This window comes from Leptidea sinapis, chromosome 34, assembly GCF_905404315.1.
Source record: "Leptidea sinapis chromosome 34, ilLepSina1.1, whole genome shotgun sequence".
Classification (NCBI taxonomy): Eukaryota; Metazoa; Arthropoda; class Insecta; order Lepidoptera; family Pieridae; genus Leptidea; species Leptidea sinapis.
In genome coordinates, this window is record NC_066298.1 from 753537 (window position 1) to 771057 (window position 17521).

Here is a 17521-nt window from a genome sequence, read left to right on the forward strand (position 1 = left end):
GTTGGGATATATTCGGAGTATTATCGTATCGTTCCGAATGTGTCGTTGTCGATTTTGCGAGTATACCTCCTGGTACGTTACATAAATTCCAAGATTGATTACTAATAAAATATAAAATAGGCTGCTATTACTAATCTCATTCTAAATCACCTTTATTGAAAGACTTTGAAAGCCAGAACTTATTATAATCATCATAATATTATTTTAGAAAGACGCTCACTAACTAATAAGAAAACTCAAGTTCCGCAAACAAAGCGGTTACTAACGCCATGTATTTTGCCTACTATTTTAACTTCTGGTTGATTAATCTATGACACATGCTATTTGTCCTTGTCGTGCTGCAGTTGACATCATATCTATCTCGCTCGAACCACCACGTTAATAATTCCAGATTTATTTGTAAATAGGAAATAAAATCGTGATAAAATACAAATGCGACGTTCTTTTATATACTTTCGTATGGTATGAAATACCTTCACTCTTATATATATATATATATATATATATATATCTTGGCATTGGGTTGGCATTTTAGATTCTTATTATCTTGCCATGAAAACGTTCTGCTTAGTTCGCTGTTATTAGCCGACTAAATGAAATTACGACAATTGTCTGAATTTGTCTGCAACAATTCGCGCGCGCTAGTGTGATATCTACCTCTTTATTGCATATAATATCACTGGGTGATTCAGTTTTTAATGTCCCGAGTCTTAGAATATTGACACTACTGAGTCCTGACTCCTGACTACACTAGCTGTCATTTTGACACAAGTGGCACGATTCAGATGTCAATTGCCACTCACATCAAGTTCTGACACATGTGTACTGTGTACCAAATGTCAATAACCCTAATTCCTAATCTAAAAAAGTTGACTTTTCCTGTTCGTGATCACGATCACTCATCACTGTTGAGGATACGCAGTACTCATACTAATAATACGTGATTGTAATTTTTAATGTCTATTGTATAGATTTTATAGTTAAATAAATCATAGAAATAATTACCTTTAAATAAGTGCAATGGAAAACAATACTGATGAAAGCTCCCCAGAAAATAATATATTTACTACCATCGCGCAAGGCGACTTAACAGAATTCAAGAGTATCCTGGCTCAGCACAAAGGTAATGTTAATTTCTTCGATGAAAATGGAATGACTGCGCTGCAACATGCTGCTTATAAGGGCTGTAAGGATATGGTACAGTTACTTCTCGATAGGGTAAGTAATCACGTTTATTTTGGTTATATTGCCTTCAATCATATCACATATTTTATAGTTACTTATTTCACACTATTTTATCGTTGCAGGGTGCTGATGTGAATTGTGGAAATCATGAATATAACTACACAGCTTTACATTTTGGTGCCTTGTCTGGAAATTCTGAAGTTTGCAAGCTCCTCCTTGATGCTGGTGCAAAACCACAGGCAACCAATTCTGTGGGACGTACAGCAGCTCAGATGGCTGCTTTTGTGGGCAATCACCACACTGTAGCTACTATCAACAATTACATTCCAAGAAGTGAGCTTTCCTATTATGCTGTGAGTCAAGGACAGCAAACAGTTGCCCATTTACCTGCACAGGTGGTTGAACCACTTCATAAATTTGTGCTTGGAGTCAATATACATCCTGTACGACTCGCATTAAATCTGCAACACGCACCAGTCTTATTAGATAATGCGGAAAAGGTTACTAAAGTCTTAGAAATGCTTTGTAAAAAGGAAATGACAAGAGGTAGTGAGACAAACGAAGTTATGGCTTTTAAATACCATTACCTCGCATTTATTGTTAGCGAGATTCATAAAATTAGAGATGTTCACAAGTCAAGTGATCAAACTGAAAAGAATCATGATTTTGTTATGATATTCTCAAGAAAACTTCTGAAACCTGGTAAAGATGGCTATTCATTAGACCTAATGGATGTTTTCTTAAAGGATTGTGTGAGAGAATTCCCTTATAGAGAATGTACAATAATGCATCAAATGGTAAAAGCATTGACCGAAAAGGAACCTCCTCCTGCATTATCTGTGATTGATTGTACCATTAATGGTCAAAGAGGATTTGTGGATTCTATTCCTTGCTGCAGTACTTGTGCTGAAGAGAAACCAGCCAAGAAGTGCTCTAAGTGCAAATTGGTGCAGTACTGTGATAGAGAATGTCAGAGACTGCACTGGTTTGTTCACAAAAAGGCTTGCAATAGGGAGTTGAGTGCTCCGGTACCTGCTTCCAATGTCAAACCAAGTATAGACGCTGCTGAACTGACAGCAGAACTACAAAACCTTGTAGCTGGATAAAATTGAATATAAACAACAAATGGTCGGTTCTTTTAGGTTTTAAGATCAGATTTATGTTTGTATGTTATTAATCGAAGGTAAAATACCTTTATTTTCTTTATATTATTGTTATTGTCTTGCTGTCATTGTTTTTGCACTTCAGCATCTTTGTTGCAGATAGAACAAAACTACATTTCAACATCTCTTTGCCTAATTTTAGCTGTTAGATCTGTCAATTATAAATATTGAAAAAAACAACTGTGCACAGCATTGTTTTTTTTTGTAAGTTGAGCATTCAATTTATTCTAGTATAATTTATAGCATAATTAAAATTATAATCTAATTTATAGTGCCACTAACTACAGACCAAAGGACAGTCAATATTAAATATAACAATTATTTCAATAAGAGCACATCAGCTTATTTGGTACATGTATGTTGTAAGTTAGTACTCTTAAGACAGTAATTTGAAGTTTATTTTCATTATCACAGAAAGTTATCGAGTTTTATATTCATATGTGATTTATGGGATCTATCTTCACTTTTCTTTATCTTTTTATTTCATTTACTATACTGGATCTAATTATAGTGAAATGTATAAATAATAGTAATGACTTTTATCTGGACGTCAGTTATACCGTTTTTGTGATTATCTAGATTGTCTACCACAAGTTTAAACCAGGCCTAATCATCTGAGGATTACAGTATTGTTGAAAACATTTTGCTGAGCATTGGAAATAAAAAAGCTGTTTAATTAAGTGACACTTACCCAATATATTATACCCCATTAAACTGCAGTGACATCTTAATTTAGTTTTTCAAAGAATTCAATTCACGGTAGTGCAAGTAGTTGTAGTACCTACTATTTTAACAACTTAATACATTATGTGTAATAAATTAAATAACTTCTGTTATGGTTGATAGCTTCAAAGTGTGTTTTTGTATAAGCACCAGCTAACCTGTTATCTGTATGAGTTAATAAGTAAAAAAATCATTCGTTCTTTATTCAAATACCCGAATGACTCATAACAACAAATAGTCTGGATAATTGAGTTTCTTAGATACAAATTATATTAATATGTTACATAAATTAATTCGTTACATATGTTAATCACAGTAATCTATTTTGTAACACTTCAAAAAATTTACATTCAATTCACCCATTTTGAAGGGTTTTGTCCTTAATGTGTCATTTCAATGTATAAGAAAATATATTCATGTAAATACAATTTTCTAATGTAAGATATAAAAAAAATAGTGATTGAAAATTAAAAATTGTGATTTGATACAAAGTGAGTGTAAATGTTATTAATTTCGGGACTCATTTTAAATATATATCCTAGAGCTAACTCCAATTGATTTAAATTAATGGGTGGCGGTGATCACTTCATCAGGTACTCAACACACTTATTTGACTTCTTTCATAAAAAAATTGCAGTCACTACAGTACTATATTTAACTAACAAGTCATAATAATTATTAGCTCTTGAGTTCTACATATGGATTATTTAATTTGCTCAAGGTAACAATATACAATGCACCAAGCCATAAGCAGAGTTAAATTGCTGATTGTTTTTTTTTAAACTGATGTTTTATTATTAGATAATAATTATTGAGGAACTGTCAATATATGAGTACTTGTAGTTATTTTTTTATTTGAAACATTTCCAATAATTTAATTCCAGTGTGCAATGTATTCCATTAACATTGAATTATTTGAATGTAACTTTTCTCATAAATATTGAAATCATGATAAAAATCTTTAGTCTATAAAATAGATTTACGTTGGGATTTTAAAGACAAACTACCTCTTTATTGCAGTTCAATTGAATATTTGAATATGCCATTGTATTTGGAGTTTTATTGATGTATGTAATGTGACAGTTGTGGCAGTACCAATATATGTACCACTTAAATTAATTGTGTTTTTATTTCCCATATAAATCCCAGTATAAGCCTAGTTGTAATCTTATTTGTAGATGATGGTGACAGTAGATCACCATCATCATATCAGCTGATAGATGTCTATGGTACTTTCCTACAAAGTTTGCCACAGGTCTTTTGCGCCTTCGGCATCTCTGAGAGCTCCATCTTTGTGAAATCCACTCGTAATCTTCACAAACGCTGCACAGCCTTTTTCGAGATATCAGATGACTGTATTGCCTGTGATATGTTACGACTAGTAAGCGGCCACTCACTGTTGGCTTCAAAAGAAAACTCGGATTGGTCAGAGGGTTATGCTATTTTTCTCTATCTGTGGAATATTACAAACCCAAATCCATCTCCAAGATTGATTCAGAAATGATTTGATATAGCCCGAAGGATTGCATGTAGGGTGGATGGCTTAGCACTATCCATTTGTACTTTTTATGAGTATAAGTGGCGAAAAGAGCGAAATGCTTGTTAGATAACCTAGGTACTGATAAAGAATCTTTAAGAGCATAATTTAAAGAAATATATATTTTAACTATTGCCTCTCAATATATAATTCTTGAAAATGTTATGTAGGTACTTTTAAAGGTACATAGTCACATACGTCAATTTTCTAGGAACGGTCATAAGTGATACCAGGAACAAACATAACATTGTGCCTACTGCTCTGCTAAGTGGAGTAAGTAGATCAGTCAATTGTGGGGCGATGTAGGTATATCCATTTACAAGATCCTAGATTTTCAGTAAGTGGTTTCATATCCTATTTTGAATAAAAATATTTGCATATTATGGTCAGAGATACCTCGCCGATTTCAACGCAGTGCCTCTGGATTCTTGAAAAACCCAAAAATTCAATGCGGCATCACAATTTCGCTCGTCATATTGAGACATTACATGTCGGCAGAAAAACCTATAGGTACTCAAAAGAAAAACAACCCACTGAAGTAAATAGAAGATGAAAAAATTAGGTGAAATGAATTATGAGTGACGCAAACAGCTTCGGAGTTCATGAGTTGGCAAATGAACGGGATACGCGAACGTACTGTATTGAATGTAGGTTGAAATACAACCATCTTGCCATGATTGTCTGATGACAAATTCTGATTATAATACAAGAGGCACTTCTTCCCCGTCTTTGTTAAGTGACTGTTATAAAATACAGTGATATTAGTATATTCGGTAAGTACTTATTTATTATTGGTGGGGAGGGCTTACGTATTTAACGGCCGTTTTCAATAACCTATCTATCCTTAGTTTAACTTACTAGATGTAGACAAATCTATCCTTTTAAGCTTACTAACATTTAAATAACCTATCGACAGATAGAATTGGACTATAACTATATGTGACATAATTATAGATACTTAGATAAGATCTTGTCATTAAACGGTGACAGCAATATATCCGTAACTTGAGATACATTATTGTTAACGGCCGCGGCCGTTAATCGCTCTCTGCTTTCCATGCTGAGTTGTAAATTACAACTCCCGATGAAATAAAATAAACTTATTACAACTTGTAATACAATTAGTTCACTTTGTTGGATATAGATGGCAGCGAACACCGAAGCGTTTGTGAGTACCTAGCCCAGTTTGTTTAGGCATGTCTGCTCAGCTATAAAATTTATTAATTTTTAAATTGTAAATTTAAATTAATTAATTATCTATGTATTCTTTCGTGATTTTAATGTTTTGTGATACTAAAAATGTTTTAAAATTAATGTTCTAATATTACGTTAATAACGCCATCTATAATTATTTATGTAAAATTATATTAGCTGTCTAATAGATGGCGTGAACGTTGCTTGTCAAAGTAGAATCGGATATTGTGTGTGAAACCAAAGATGTTTGAGAGTTGGTCCAACAGTGCCGGTATCCAAAACTTATAAAGGCAACTTTTATTGTGAACTTTAACCCGTAATCCCTTTAAAAACCTGGTTCTCGAAATTTAGGATCTCCATTAAAACAATAATCTCAACAGTTTGCCAGTTACGTTTAAATCACTCTTGCACTACAGTGTGTCTGGCCAAACTTAGAATTAGAGACCATTACCACTCTGTGTGATTGTGGACTAGATGAGGGAAATGTAGACCATTTGTTTTTTAATTTTGTGAAGTCTTTCTGGATCATTTTTATAGCTCCTGAAATCCCCCGCTCCACCTTCATGATATGTCTCATCTCCCTAGTTTTCACTCCTTTTGTAAATAAAATATGAAACAAAAAATACCAAAAATAAATTAATAAAAAGTTATAACTAACTCAATAAATGTTTTATTTGAGTAATATTATCTGTGTCTGTCCATTATAATCTAACAGCATGTATAAGTATTTGTTTCAGGTTTTATAATAAAATAAAACTATGTTCAATCTGGGCACCGATCATTACCGTATCTAATCACTTGTAAATTCCTTAACACCGATCGAGTAACACGCTCAGCTTGGTGGTGCCCCTTCCACAGAAGCCACAGTAGAATGAATAGGATTGAATAGTGGGGTCCACAGAACACAGAAAGCCAGTGTGTTATTTCAAAGGTCATAGTGTATGTTGTCTGAGTATTATAATGACAAGCGAGGGGTCCGCGAATTTGCCCGTGGAGATTTTTATCGTATTAGTTCAAGTTACGTAACCTTTCATAATGTTATTTATAGCGATGTTTCAGCATTAGGTGCTTTACTATTGGTGTCTCCAGATTTATTGACGACCCATAGCATATAGCTGAATGGTTAGTGACCCTGACTACTAAGCTAGAGGTCCCGGGTTCGAATTCCGGTAGGTGCAATCAATATAAATATAATCGGAACCAACATTGGGATCTGAAAAATATTGGGAGTAAATTGCAAGTGCTTATGAAGAATTCCCTTTCAGTTTAATTCTTCTCTACTAGGTGTTCTTGTTCTGGAATTAGCGGATGGTTTGTTTTCTTATTTAGACTCAACAAAATTAAAATGACATATAATCTCAATCCCATCCTCATTGATTAGTTTAGTAGGTATTATATGAATCTTTGGTCATACTGCGTTATTTTCTAGTGGCTTCGATAAAGATATCATTGTTGATTGTTAACCCTTGTCTTCCTCTTCCGCCTCTCTCAGTGATGAAGCCTTGGAAAATGATAAATCATGAAAAAAATAGTATGATGAAAACCATTGGAAATGGAAGAGAATATAACAAAAATGAAAGGAAAAATAAATTACTGGCGATCTGAGGACGGGAAGTGGAAAAGTATTTAAGGGTAAAAAACGGTCTATCTCGATTTCTGGCGAAATTACAACTCCTATGGAAAAAAGTTAAATAGCAAAGTTGTAGGCAATGACGTTCTTATGTATGTAATAAAAAAAAATTCTCTCTTTTTTCATATAACCTCATTTATGTGATAAATTAGAATAATCAAGTTTTTGGTTTTTTATTTTTATCTTTAACTAAATAATTTATTTTTCCACGAATTTTGGTGAAAAGTTACCTTTTAATATCTTACTCTGGTCTACCTGTCGAAGTAGTAGTCAATAATATTAGTAGGTAACTCGGTACAAGGTCGTAGCATAAAGTAAGAATTTTGTGCCTTATCACTAGATGTCGCCATCCAACCTGTAACAACTGCTTTACCTACGCGCAGGGTCGCCAGTCGGCATTTGAAGTTTGAATTTTGACTTTTGATGCCACATCTTATAAAAAGAAAAGATAAGAAAGAAAAATCATTTATTCTGCAACTTAAAGTATACAAGTAGACTTAATTATTAATTTATATGAACATGCAGAATTGGAGTTCACTTCAGCATTATACTGTTTATACCCACAGGTGATATCTATGATAGAGGTTCGTCTTAGGTAGGGTTGCCATCTCTGAAATTTGACAACCAGGACAAGAAGCGTGAAAACTCCGCATATATAGGAGCTTAAAGCCCTGACATAACGGTTTTTTTTTATTCCGTAAAATAAAAATTGTGTTAATTGTAGTAAACTCTACTATCTAATATCTCTTCTGCTTATAAATATCGGCTTATCTTAAAAGAAATTCATAAAAATCGACACAGTTATAATCTATGAAATTGAATTTTTTTAATTACTGACGAGACTATTTAGTCCTCTGTTTTGTGGTTTTGGAGAGTCGGTTGTTCGCGGAAATATCGTTCCGAAGCGGCCGCGGCGGTGAATTTCAACTTTTAAAACCGCACTACAAGTGAAACCCCGCGCGGACGCTCCCCGGACGCCTTCTAAACTAGGACATATCTGGGGAAACCCGGACGGATGGCAACCCTAGTCTTAGGTTATAAGAGTAAAATTCCGTTAGAAGTTCTGTAGGTGTTTATTATGTACGTATTTTTTTTTTATGAAAATAAGGGACAAGACGAGCAGGACGTTCAGCTGATGGTAATTGATACGCCCTGCCCATTACAATGCAGTGCCGCTTAGGATTCTTGAAACCCCCAAAAATTCTGTGCGGCACTACAACTGCGCCTGTCACCTTGAGACAAGATATTAAGTCTCATTTGCCCAGTAATTTCACTAGCTACGGCGCCCTTCAGACCGAAACACAGTAATGCTTACACATTACTGCTTCACGGCAGAAATAGGCGCCGTTGTGGTACCCATAATCTAGCCGGCATCCTGTGCAAAGGAACTGGTGAACTTATACCTTGTAACTAATGTATATAATAGATTAAACCTGAGTGAGTATTCGCATCAGCATAAAAAATAATATTTAGTGTTCGGACGGATCGGAGTATGGGCCAGTACAGCACATACACGGATTAGCCTTTTCTATTTTTTTTTAAAGATATTGACATTTTTTTATCAGCCGTAATAAATTTATTAACTCAGTGATCGAGCACGTGTCTCAAGCTGGCAACGATGCCCATTAGATTGAAAAAAACAAAACGCACAGACATAGCTACTCACAACTCATAACACTCTCACACTATTACTACTACTACTATTCATACACACTACACGCATTTAATAATTATGTATCACATGCACACATTACTAAGGACTTCTTCTTCCTTTTTTATATTATTTCTATTTATTTACCAGCTATATTATTTCATTATAATTTAACCTGTCAAACTTTGTTAAAGGCAATACATGTATATAGTTAATAGTATTAATTTATCGAATAGAAATGCTGTAAGGTTTGCTTAAATAAATAAATAAATTGGCTTACCTACTCGGTGTAGATGTTTGGAATTTGACTCTTTTCAAATAGTAATTAAATGGGTGCGTTACAATAATTACCGATTTACCGAAATAGTTCCACGCTAAGATTGCTTGAGATGAGAAGAAAAGTAATTATTCTTATTTGTGGGTCAAGACTCAAGGATTTAAGAAGTGTAGCCGAATCCAAAATACAACGTAGTAATGATTTATAAATTATATCAGTACTTAGTGTTCTTAAGAGGGGACGCTAGCAGCGTTATTCCATACAAATGTATTCCCCTTTTTTCTCCGAGGATAATGCTTCTAGAAAATATGACTCTTCAAACATCGTAGAACATGCCATTTTTATACCGCCCTGTTCAGAAGAATACGTAACAATTTTGAAAGGTTTTTAAGAAAAAAGGAAAACGTACCGACAAAGACTGTTTCTTCCTGAAAATATTGTATCAATAATTTTTTTGGTAGGTTCAATATTCTAGAGGAAAACAGGGGAATACGAAGCCTCTATTTAGTCAAAATTTTGTTGGTAAAATCGGTCTGAGCTGCATTTATCCCTATCGCACTCTTCGGGGGAAGGCTTTGTTGTCCAATCCGGAGTATAACTTATGAGTTATGCAGTATGCACATAATATATAGTGCATCGCCCAGATACAGGGTTTGCTTGTCGATTGAGTAGAATTTATTTATGGATAATTGTTGTGAATGTGAGATGTGTTGTATGTAGTGCGTGACTGATGATTATATTAATTTATATAGAATAAATCAATAAAAGTTACCTACGGTTAGACAAGCGTGTATAAATTATACACGCAATCACAAGTATAAGGGCGCGTTTCAACTGACACGGAGCTGGGCGAAACTAAACTTGAATTGATCAATCACAGCTGCTTCCATCAGCGACATTGAGTAGAGATTTTGAGTAGGTAGACTGTGATTGTTCAACTCATGAACCGATAATGTATATACAGTGTAAATTCCATATACCGTCACTCGATCTAACGACAAATTCCATAGAACGTATAGATCCATTGGCTTTGGTTGGTTTGGCTTGTCTTCCATACAATGGTACACTCTACGTATCATTACACCCAGTCTCAATAACGACAACAATTTACTAATAAAAAGTACATTTTAAGTTGCTAAAATTAGTAAAAACTGCACAGCTGTGTACGTTCTTTTGTCGCTTTATAATTCTAGCCCCCAATAAACTCGACTGTCGGCATCATGCATACCGAACTTTCTAAGAAATTCGTTCATTTGTTTACAAATTGGGATTGCTTGCACGTGAAGCCTGTTGTTGAGAGTGTGATTAAAAGCCTCAAGGGTCACTACAGAAGGAAGTTATTGATGGAGCTAGTCAAATCTGAGGGTAAAACTTCAGTCAATATGCTGCATGCAGCCTTTTTATCTAAAGCCTGGGAAGAAGTGACACCCACAACTATACAGCACTCTTTTCGACCTGCTGGACTTTGTACCAATTCTACGAGTGATGAGGTGGAAACAGAACCTGAGTTTGATAGCGACGACGACCTTCCATTAACTGAGTGGATTCAACAGTTCAACATGGCAGGAAATACGGTAAATCTTCAAACCTACATCGAAGTAGACGACTGCCAGCTTACAACGGATTCAGTCACAGACAAATAAATTTTGGATTCAGTGAGAAAAACTGAGCATCAAGAACAAAGAGATGAAGAAGATGAGATGGATGAGCCCGAGCCTCCACCGAGCATTGAAGAAGCTCTGAAAGGAGCTAAATTATTGGAAAATTACTTCCTTTATCACCCAGATGCCTCAATATCGCAAGATATGAAGAAAATAAGGAAAAAATACAACAAAATTACTGGTGCAGCAAAAGAGGTCACAGAAAAATAACAGACTATACGCATTAGTGTTCAAGTAGGATTATTTTTTATGTACATAACTACTAACTAGTCTGAAATAAACTTTTTCTTTTTCTAATTCTGATTTTTCTTCTCTCCATTTAACGCCATAAAAAACCACAGTCCCTTCAGTGTCGTTATATAGAGTGAGCTTACACTGTATTTATTTCGATATATAGGTACTGTAAACATACTAAAATAAAATATATAAAAGGGGGTGCTTATTATTATACACAAAACATTACATACTTATTTTCCAAATAGTTAAGTTATTTATTATATCGTTATTTCTACTCTTCCCCGTACAGGTAATTTTTTTGGAATACGACTGTCAATCAATTCAGGTAGATTTTTTCTAGATTTGCTTCCACTTTTCGCATAGATCCGTCATCTTTTTCAATTGTTTCATAAAGTTATTTCCTTAGGGCTCCATCAAATAATATAATAGTAATAATAGAAGTACAGTTCAGACAGAAAACTGTTAGGCGAGCTAGCGATGTGTGGCGGTCCTCCACAGTGCGGTTTTCAAGGAGCTTTCTTCCACGTACTACAAAGCTGTGGAATGAACTTCCTTGTGCGGTGTTTCCGGGACGATACGACATGGGTACCTTCAAAAAAAGCGCGTACACTTTCCTTAAAGGCCGGCAACGCTCCTGTGATTCCTCTGGTGTTGCAAGAGATTGTGGGCAGCGGTGATCACTTAACAACAGGTGACCTACGTACCTTCGTACCTACGTACGCTCGTTTGTCCTCCTATTCCATAAAAAAAAATTTACTAAATTATGACTATAAAAAATTAGGCCCTTGTCCAGCAGTGGACGTCTTCCGGCTGATGATGATGATGAAACATGATAAAGAATAATTGTGATTTCTTTTCAATTTTACATGTTTTTGTGAAGTGTACAAAAAACAGTAATTTAATTATCTATTCCATCTTTCGTATTAATTTCTTCAATTTTATATTGCATTTTACTTCCACAATGGAATCATAATTTACTAGGCAATCAGGTGTAATACCGAAAAATAACCATTATGCTTATCCTCGAATACCCGCTTTTGACATTGTCCTGTCCAGTTTACTTCGAATATAGTAGTACCGTACATAGTACAGTAGTACAGATTTGGGCAATGACTGTAATAATTCCGCAATAATTGAAGTTTTTTTTTTCGTAGCTTATAGACCTTTCAAAAATTTTACGCTGTAATACGCCTCTCTAAAGCCTACAATTCATCATCACTCTGATCATTTGTAGAGTGTTGAAGCTCTTCAGCTTTTTAACTATAAATTTAACTTATACAGAGGAGACATATCACTTATTGGGCTAGAATTTGTCTAGCCGACCTAATTACATTCTTTTCATTATACATTTGTTCAATATTTTTATATATAGGTATATTTTACATTCGTGATTGAATGTTAAATGTACCATCATCACGACAAAGTCGTTCCCGCTGTCTAAGATGGTCCGGAACAGGTTGGATGAGGGCATCGCTGGACCGACTGGCGCTCTTTGGGGGAGGTAATTTGTCCAGTAGTGGACGTCTTCCGGCTGAATGATATTGAAGATGATCATAGTAGAGAAACACTGATCATTTTAGAGTTTTCTAATGTGATGTCGTAAATGAACACATTTTTTTGACACAGGACACAGATGATGGGTATACTTATGTCTATCTCTTAGGGATAACCCACAATAACCATTTTTTTTCCCTGTATATTTACGAGAAATAATGGCTTATTTACGAAGCGAATTTAAGCAATACAGCATTAATCCTTATAAAAATTAAGTATACATTGTGCATTTAATATAGATCAACATGGCCTTTTACAGCATTAAATTTAAACGAATACTTACGAAGATATTAAAGATTTAAAATTTATTGATACATAAATTTTTCAGTAGGTCGTGAAAACAATTACTCAAAATCCGATTCACAAGCCGAGTGCGTGCAGAGTCAAAGTATAGCAACGCTACAAATCCGTGCATCAATAGCCAGGGTCAAAAACTAATTATGAGCGAGTACGGAGTAAGTTGAGAAATGAAACGGGATTTGTGGCGTACGCGCACCCCATCATACGCATTACTCACAAAAAGCACGGGCTATTCACGCATATATAGATAGTCGTGTTTCGGGCGCGACGCGACGGCAATAGTTTCTTCAAATACCTACCTATTTTTCAAATTACGCTTGACTCGGGTCCTCTCTTAACTATTATTACTTCCTAAGCGTTTTTGCTGCAATTTTCGTACCTAAAATTTTTCTTATATAGAAATTATGCAACTAGCATGCCACGCCACCTGTCAGTTTTTTGAAAAGAATAGGAATGTTATATTAATTATATCAAATATTCACATTCTAAATTCTTATGTAATATGAAGTAATGAGTAATGAGGATACTTACTAACGTGAAGCAGTCGTACCTTAATTTGAATTTAGAACATAATATTTGAATTTTTATTTGGCATTACGTCAATATGCGTAATTTCATTCGCATCACGTTGAAGTTTGGCACTGATTTGAACGTAGTGCTTAAATTATCTTTGTCTGGCACTCCACAACCACGCGTTTTGCTACAAACACGTTGCCTTGCATAAGGCACTTTATATATAATTATATAGCTATATATAATATATATATTATATATATATAATTATATAGCTGCTGAATTCCAGAAACGATGCGGCTTGGGGATGCTCAAGCTTAAAGGCTTCTTTCAACAAGATGCCTGCTAGATAGCTAGGTGCGGCGCCAAGCAGTAGTATGCAATTATTGTTGAGTTTCGCTTTAAACGATGTCGTAGTTCGTGTAATAACTCAGCTAGAGAAGACTTATCTAAAAGGGACGAGCGCAATTCAGTCAGCGGCACTGCATTGTAATGTTCAGGGCGACTTTTTCTCGTTAAAAAAGGCATCTCGTCATCCACACCAGAGTATGGCGGAAGTTCATGGGTAAAACAATAGTAATTATTACCGATCAGGTGTGCCAATATAGGCTATTTCCCCCTCTGTTTAAAAACATTTAGATCTCATGTATGTAGGCTAAATGTGCGTTAAGCTTTACATGTTACCTGTTTGAATAACCTATTCTGTAGCAGAGGCAACTGTCAAATTTATAAGGCGTCTATTTTATAAGGGTTACTGACGAAGGAGCCCAAGACGCACTCGTCTCCACACCAAATAAAAGAAAGGGAGAAATATGTATCGAAACATCATCCGCTAATGGTTATGTAAAGTGATTTGTAAGAGGAAGGTATGTAATACAAATATAGTTATCTAAGTACATATTTATTCATGTATTAGGTAAAATTTATTTACAAATTTTACATAACATTTATTTATCTTAAAACAATAGTAATTATTTCCTATAATAATCCCAGTTTCGTCAAACAGAACAAAAATATCGCGTGGTTTGGAAATTTGAAAAACAGAAAGAAGACAGGAGTATTATAAAAGTACAGTTACTTGTAAGATTTGTTTACGGATTTCCGATCTGTTTAATGAAGTTGGTTTTATATAAACATTAAAAAAATAGTTATATAGCATTTATATAAACATATCACAAATCAAAAGAGCTTCTTAACTACGAGGTAGATGACAATAATATTTTAAATCTATTTTGTTTATCTAAAATGTAGATAATTATAAATATAGTACAAAATTAGAATCCATTTCTTAATATTTACATATTTATTTGTAAATATTGCCAAAGTTTCCCATGATTGGTTTGTCGTAAACTCAACCTTCACCAAGAAGAGCGCTAATTGTGAAGCTTTTCACCCTTCGACATGGTACTGCCGGTGGTGGCGGTGAAGGTATTCTTGGTGTAGGTGGAGCAAGGGCTGGATTCCAGGGTGCAGTTAAAAATGGTGCTGAAGAACCAGGCCATATCCCAAGCGGCATTGGCATATGAAGGGGATGCATGTATGGTAATTCAGGAGGATAAAAAGCTGGATGACTTATGTTCTCAGGTGTTGTTTGCCGAATGATTGGTGCTGGAGATTCTACGAGAGGAGGAGATCGGGGCGATGATGAGCGAAGGCTGCCTTCTTCCGAACAAGACGAAGCTGCATCGGAACAGGCTCTTTTTGGCTCCGAAGTCTCTGGTGTTTCGACTGAGCTAGTGTCGCCTTCTACGCTTTTTCTTTTGCATTTAGATTGGCCACACGCGCGGAACCCTTTCGCAAATGGATTGTTGTCTATCTTTAACTTTGTGATGCGGTCATTCTGTAACAAAGAGATATATTTTTAAAACATCATATAAATTCAATGCTTCACATTTAAATCTATGCATTAATTAACATTGGTTGTACTATTATGGTTGTAGCGTGCGTTTTAGTGACTGTTGGGGTGCCGGTATAAGTTACAGGCGAATGAGACATTCAATCATAAAAACTCCGAATGACGGGTGAAGTACAAATTATTTGGGTTTGTTAATTGTGTCGCATTATTCTATGCTTTAGTTCGTTTTTAGGTTCCCTATCTGAAGGATAAACAACGGGAGACGTATTACTCTTATCGACTATAATTGCTGCTTCAGAATGAAATTATTCCAGAGTAAGTGTCTCATTTTCGTCACTGGAAGCACTGTCATAATTATGTTGACAATGACGACAACCAGGATAGCATGATAGAAAAGAACCTTACTAAAATTGGCGGGCCTTTTATTTTAAACCTCCACATAGCGAGCCAGTAGCAAGTTTCAGAATCCATACCTATATGAAATATTTTTTACTTAGTATTAGTGCTTGTTCCAAATTCAAAATATTTTCAATCACTAATAGGTATAATATGTACTAGGAGGTACCTTAATAATTTAAAGCTTAAAATAACACTTCTTTTTATCAATAAAACGCGTAAATGACAACATTTTTTTTTTCATTTTGAAAATGCTTAATAACTGTCATCATAAACTTAAAATCTGATTTCAATTGTGCAAGGTCGGTGTTGTATCTCATTGGGATGATTTAAACATCCGTTTCCGTAGCGAGCCTGTCACCACTAATAGTTTGTAAGTATAATTGTTGCACATGTGAACTGGCGACGCACCAATTAGAGCGACATGCATGCGACCATAACGGCGACGAGCCACGGCAGTCCGACAAGCAAACCTTGCCATTCAGGCGCCAAACTTTGTAGCCAAGCCGTTAAGCAAATAATATGCACCACTCTATGTTCGTCGTCAGATTGGTATTATTCCTATAGTATCTATGTATATGCTTTAACAACATCCCAGAAAATGTTCAAAAAAAAATGTATTAAGTACGAAATTCAAAAGAATTGTTAAAGAACGTTTGTGTGGTAAAGGTATAAAATAATAAGTTTAATTGTACATTGTAACCATATTTTTATGCAAAAAATGCCTGAGTTGCTTGCGCCCGTTCTTCTCAGGTCTGAGGCATAGATATTTTTTTGAATGGGTGGTAGTTTTTATCATATCCTATTATGAATAAAATATTTGAATTTGAATAGCTTTTACAGTAATGAACGTTGATTACAAATATTTCAGACGCCCATTTCTATGTTAAACTTAGCAAGACGTCGAGACCGATAAATAATGAAAACATTCCGAAATAATTAATGTTAAACATTAATCCGCATCTTAATCCCTAAAGCTTGCTGTGATCTATACAAGTTGAAATCGAAATACATAATTACTGGATATTTCAAATCCAATATATTTTTTTCGAAACATTTTTAAACCTAATTTAGTCTCTAGTAGAAAAATCTATTAATAATTCGCATTTTAGTGTATTTTAACATACCTATATAGGTATCTTGTAATTCTTTCCCCTGAACCTATGCCCCCATAAACCTCAAGAATGTGGTAGGACTTTGACTCATGTAGTTTATCTAGCGAAATCTACCCGCCAACAGTCTGCGCCGAATTAGAGTCACTTGTAAGTGATTGTTTACACGCGGCGATAAGGCGGCGCCGGCGAGTTGTTCATCGCACCAGATAACCGCACAGCCAGCTCGACAGCGAGTGCTAAAAGCCTGTTATTAACCCACTAGAGTGCTCCGCAGGTCGCAGGGCTCGAGACGCCGCCCTCGCCCCGCCCTGTCGCCGCCTGACGTCAGCGCCGTATCTTTTTGCGTGAATATCTCATATTTGCGACTGTCGCCAGTTTTTTTTTATGTATAATTAGGTTCGTGTAAACTTGAGTTATCGGGTGCAAACGGTAAAAGTATCGGCAGATTAACAAACAACATCACGTCTAGACTTTGAGATATGTTTGAGCAAAGGCACGTCGTGGTCGGCCACCTTGTTACGCCGTGCACA

At 35.1% G+C, this 17521-nt stretch overlaps 2 protein-coding genes across 2 annotated transcripts in view; one reads left to right on the forward strand and one right to left on the reverse strand.

Annotated features, from left to right (window-relative positions):
• Positions 1-869: 869 nt before the first annotated feature.
• LOC126974868 (ankyrin repeat and MYND domain-containing protein 2) lies at positions 870-4190 on the forward strand. The gene is made up of 2 exons (XM_050822562.1): positions 870-1218; positions 1308-4190. Exons 1-2 carry the CDS (start codon positions 1021-1023, stop codon positions 2289-2291), a joined length of 1182 nt encoding a protein of 393 aa, XP_050678519.1. The 5' UTR covers positions 870-1020; the 3' UTR covers positions 2292-4190.
• Positions 4191-14742: 10552 nt separating this feature from the next.
• The window catches only part of LOC126974871 (T-box transcription factor mls-1-like), a 43563-nt gene continuing 40784 nt past the window's right edge, over positions 14743-17521 (reverse strand). Inside the window, exon 5 of the mRNA XM_050822566.1 lies at positions 14743-15465. Coding sequence (XP_050678523.1) covers positions 14977-15465 — 489 coding nt within the window. The 3' untranslated portion in view covers positions 14743-14976. The remainder of the gene's footprint in view (positions 15466-17521) is intronic.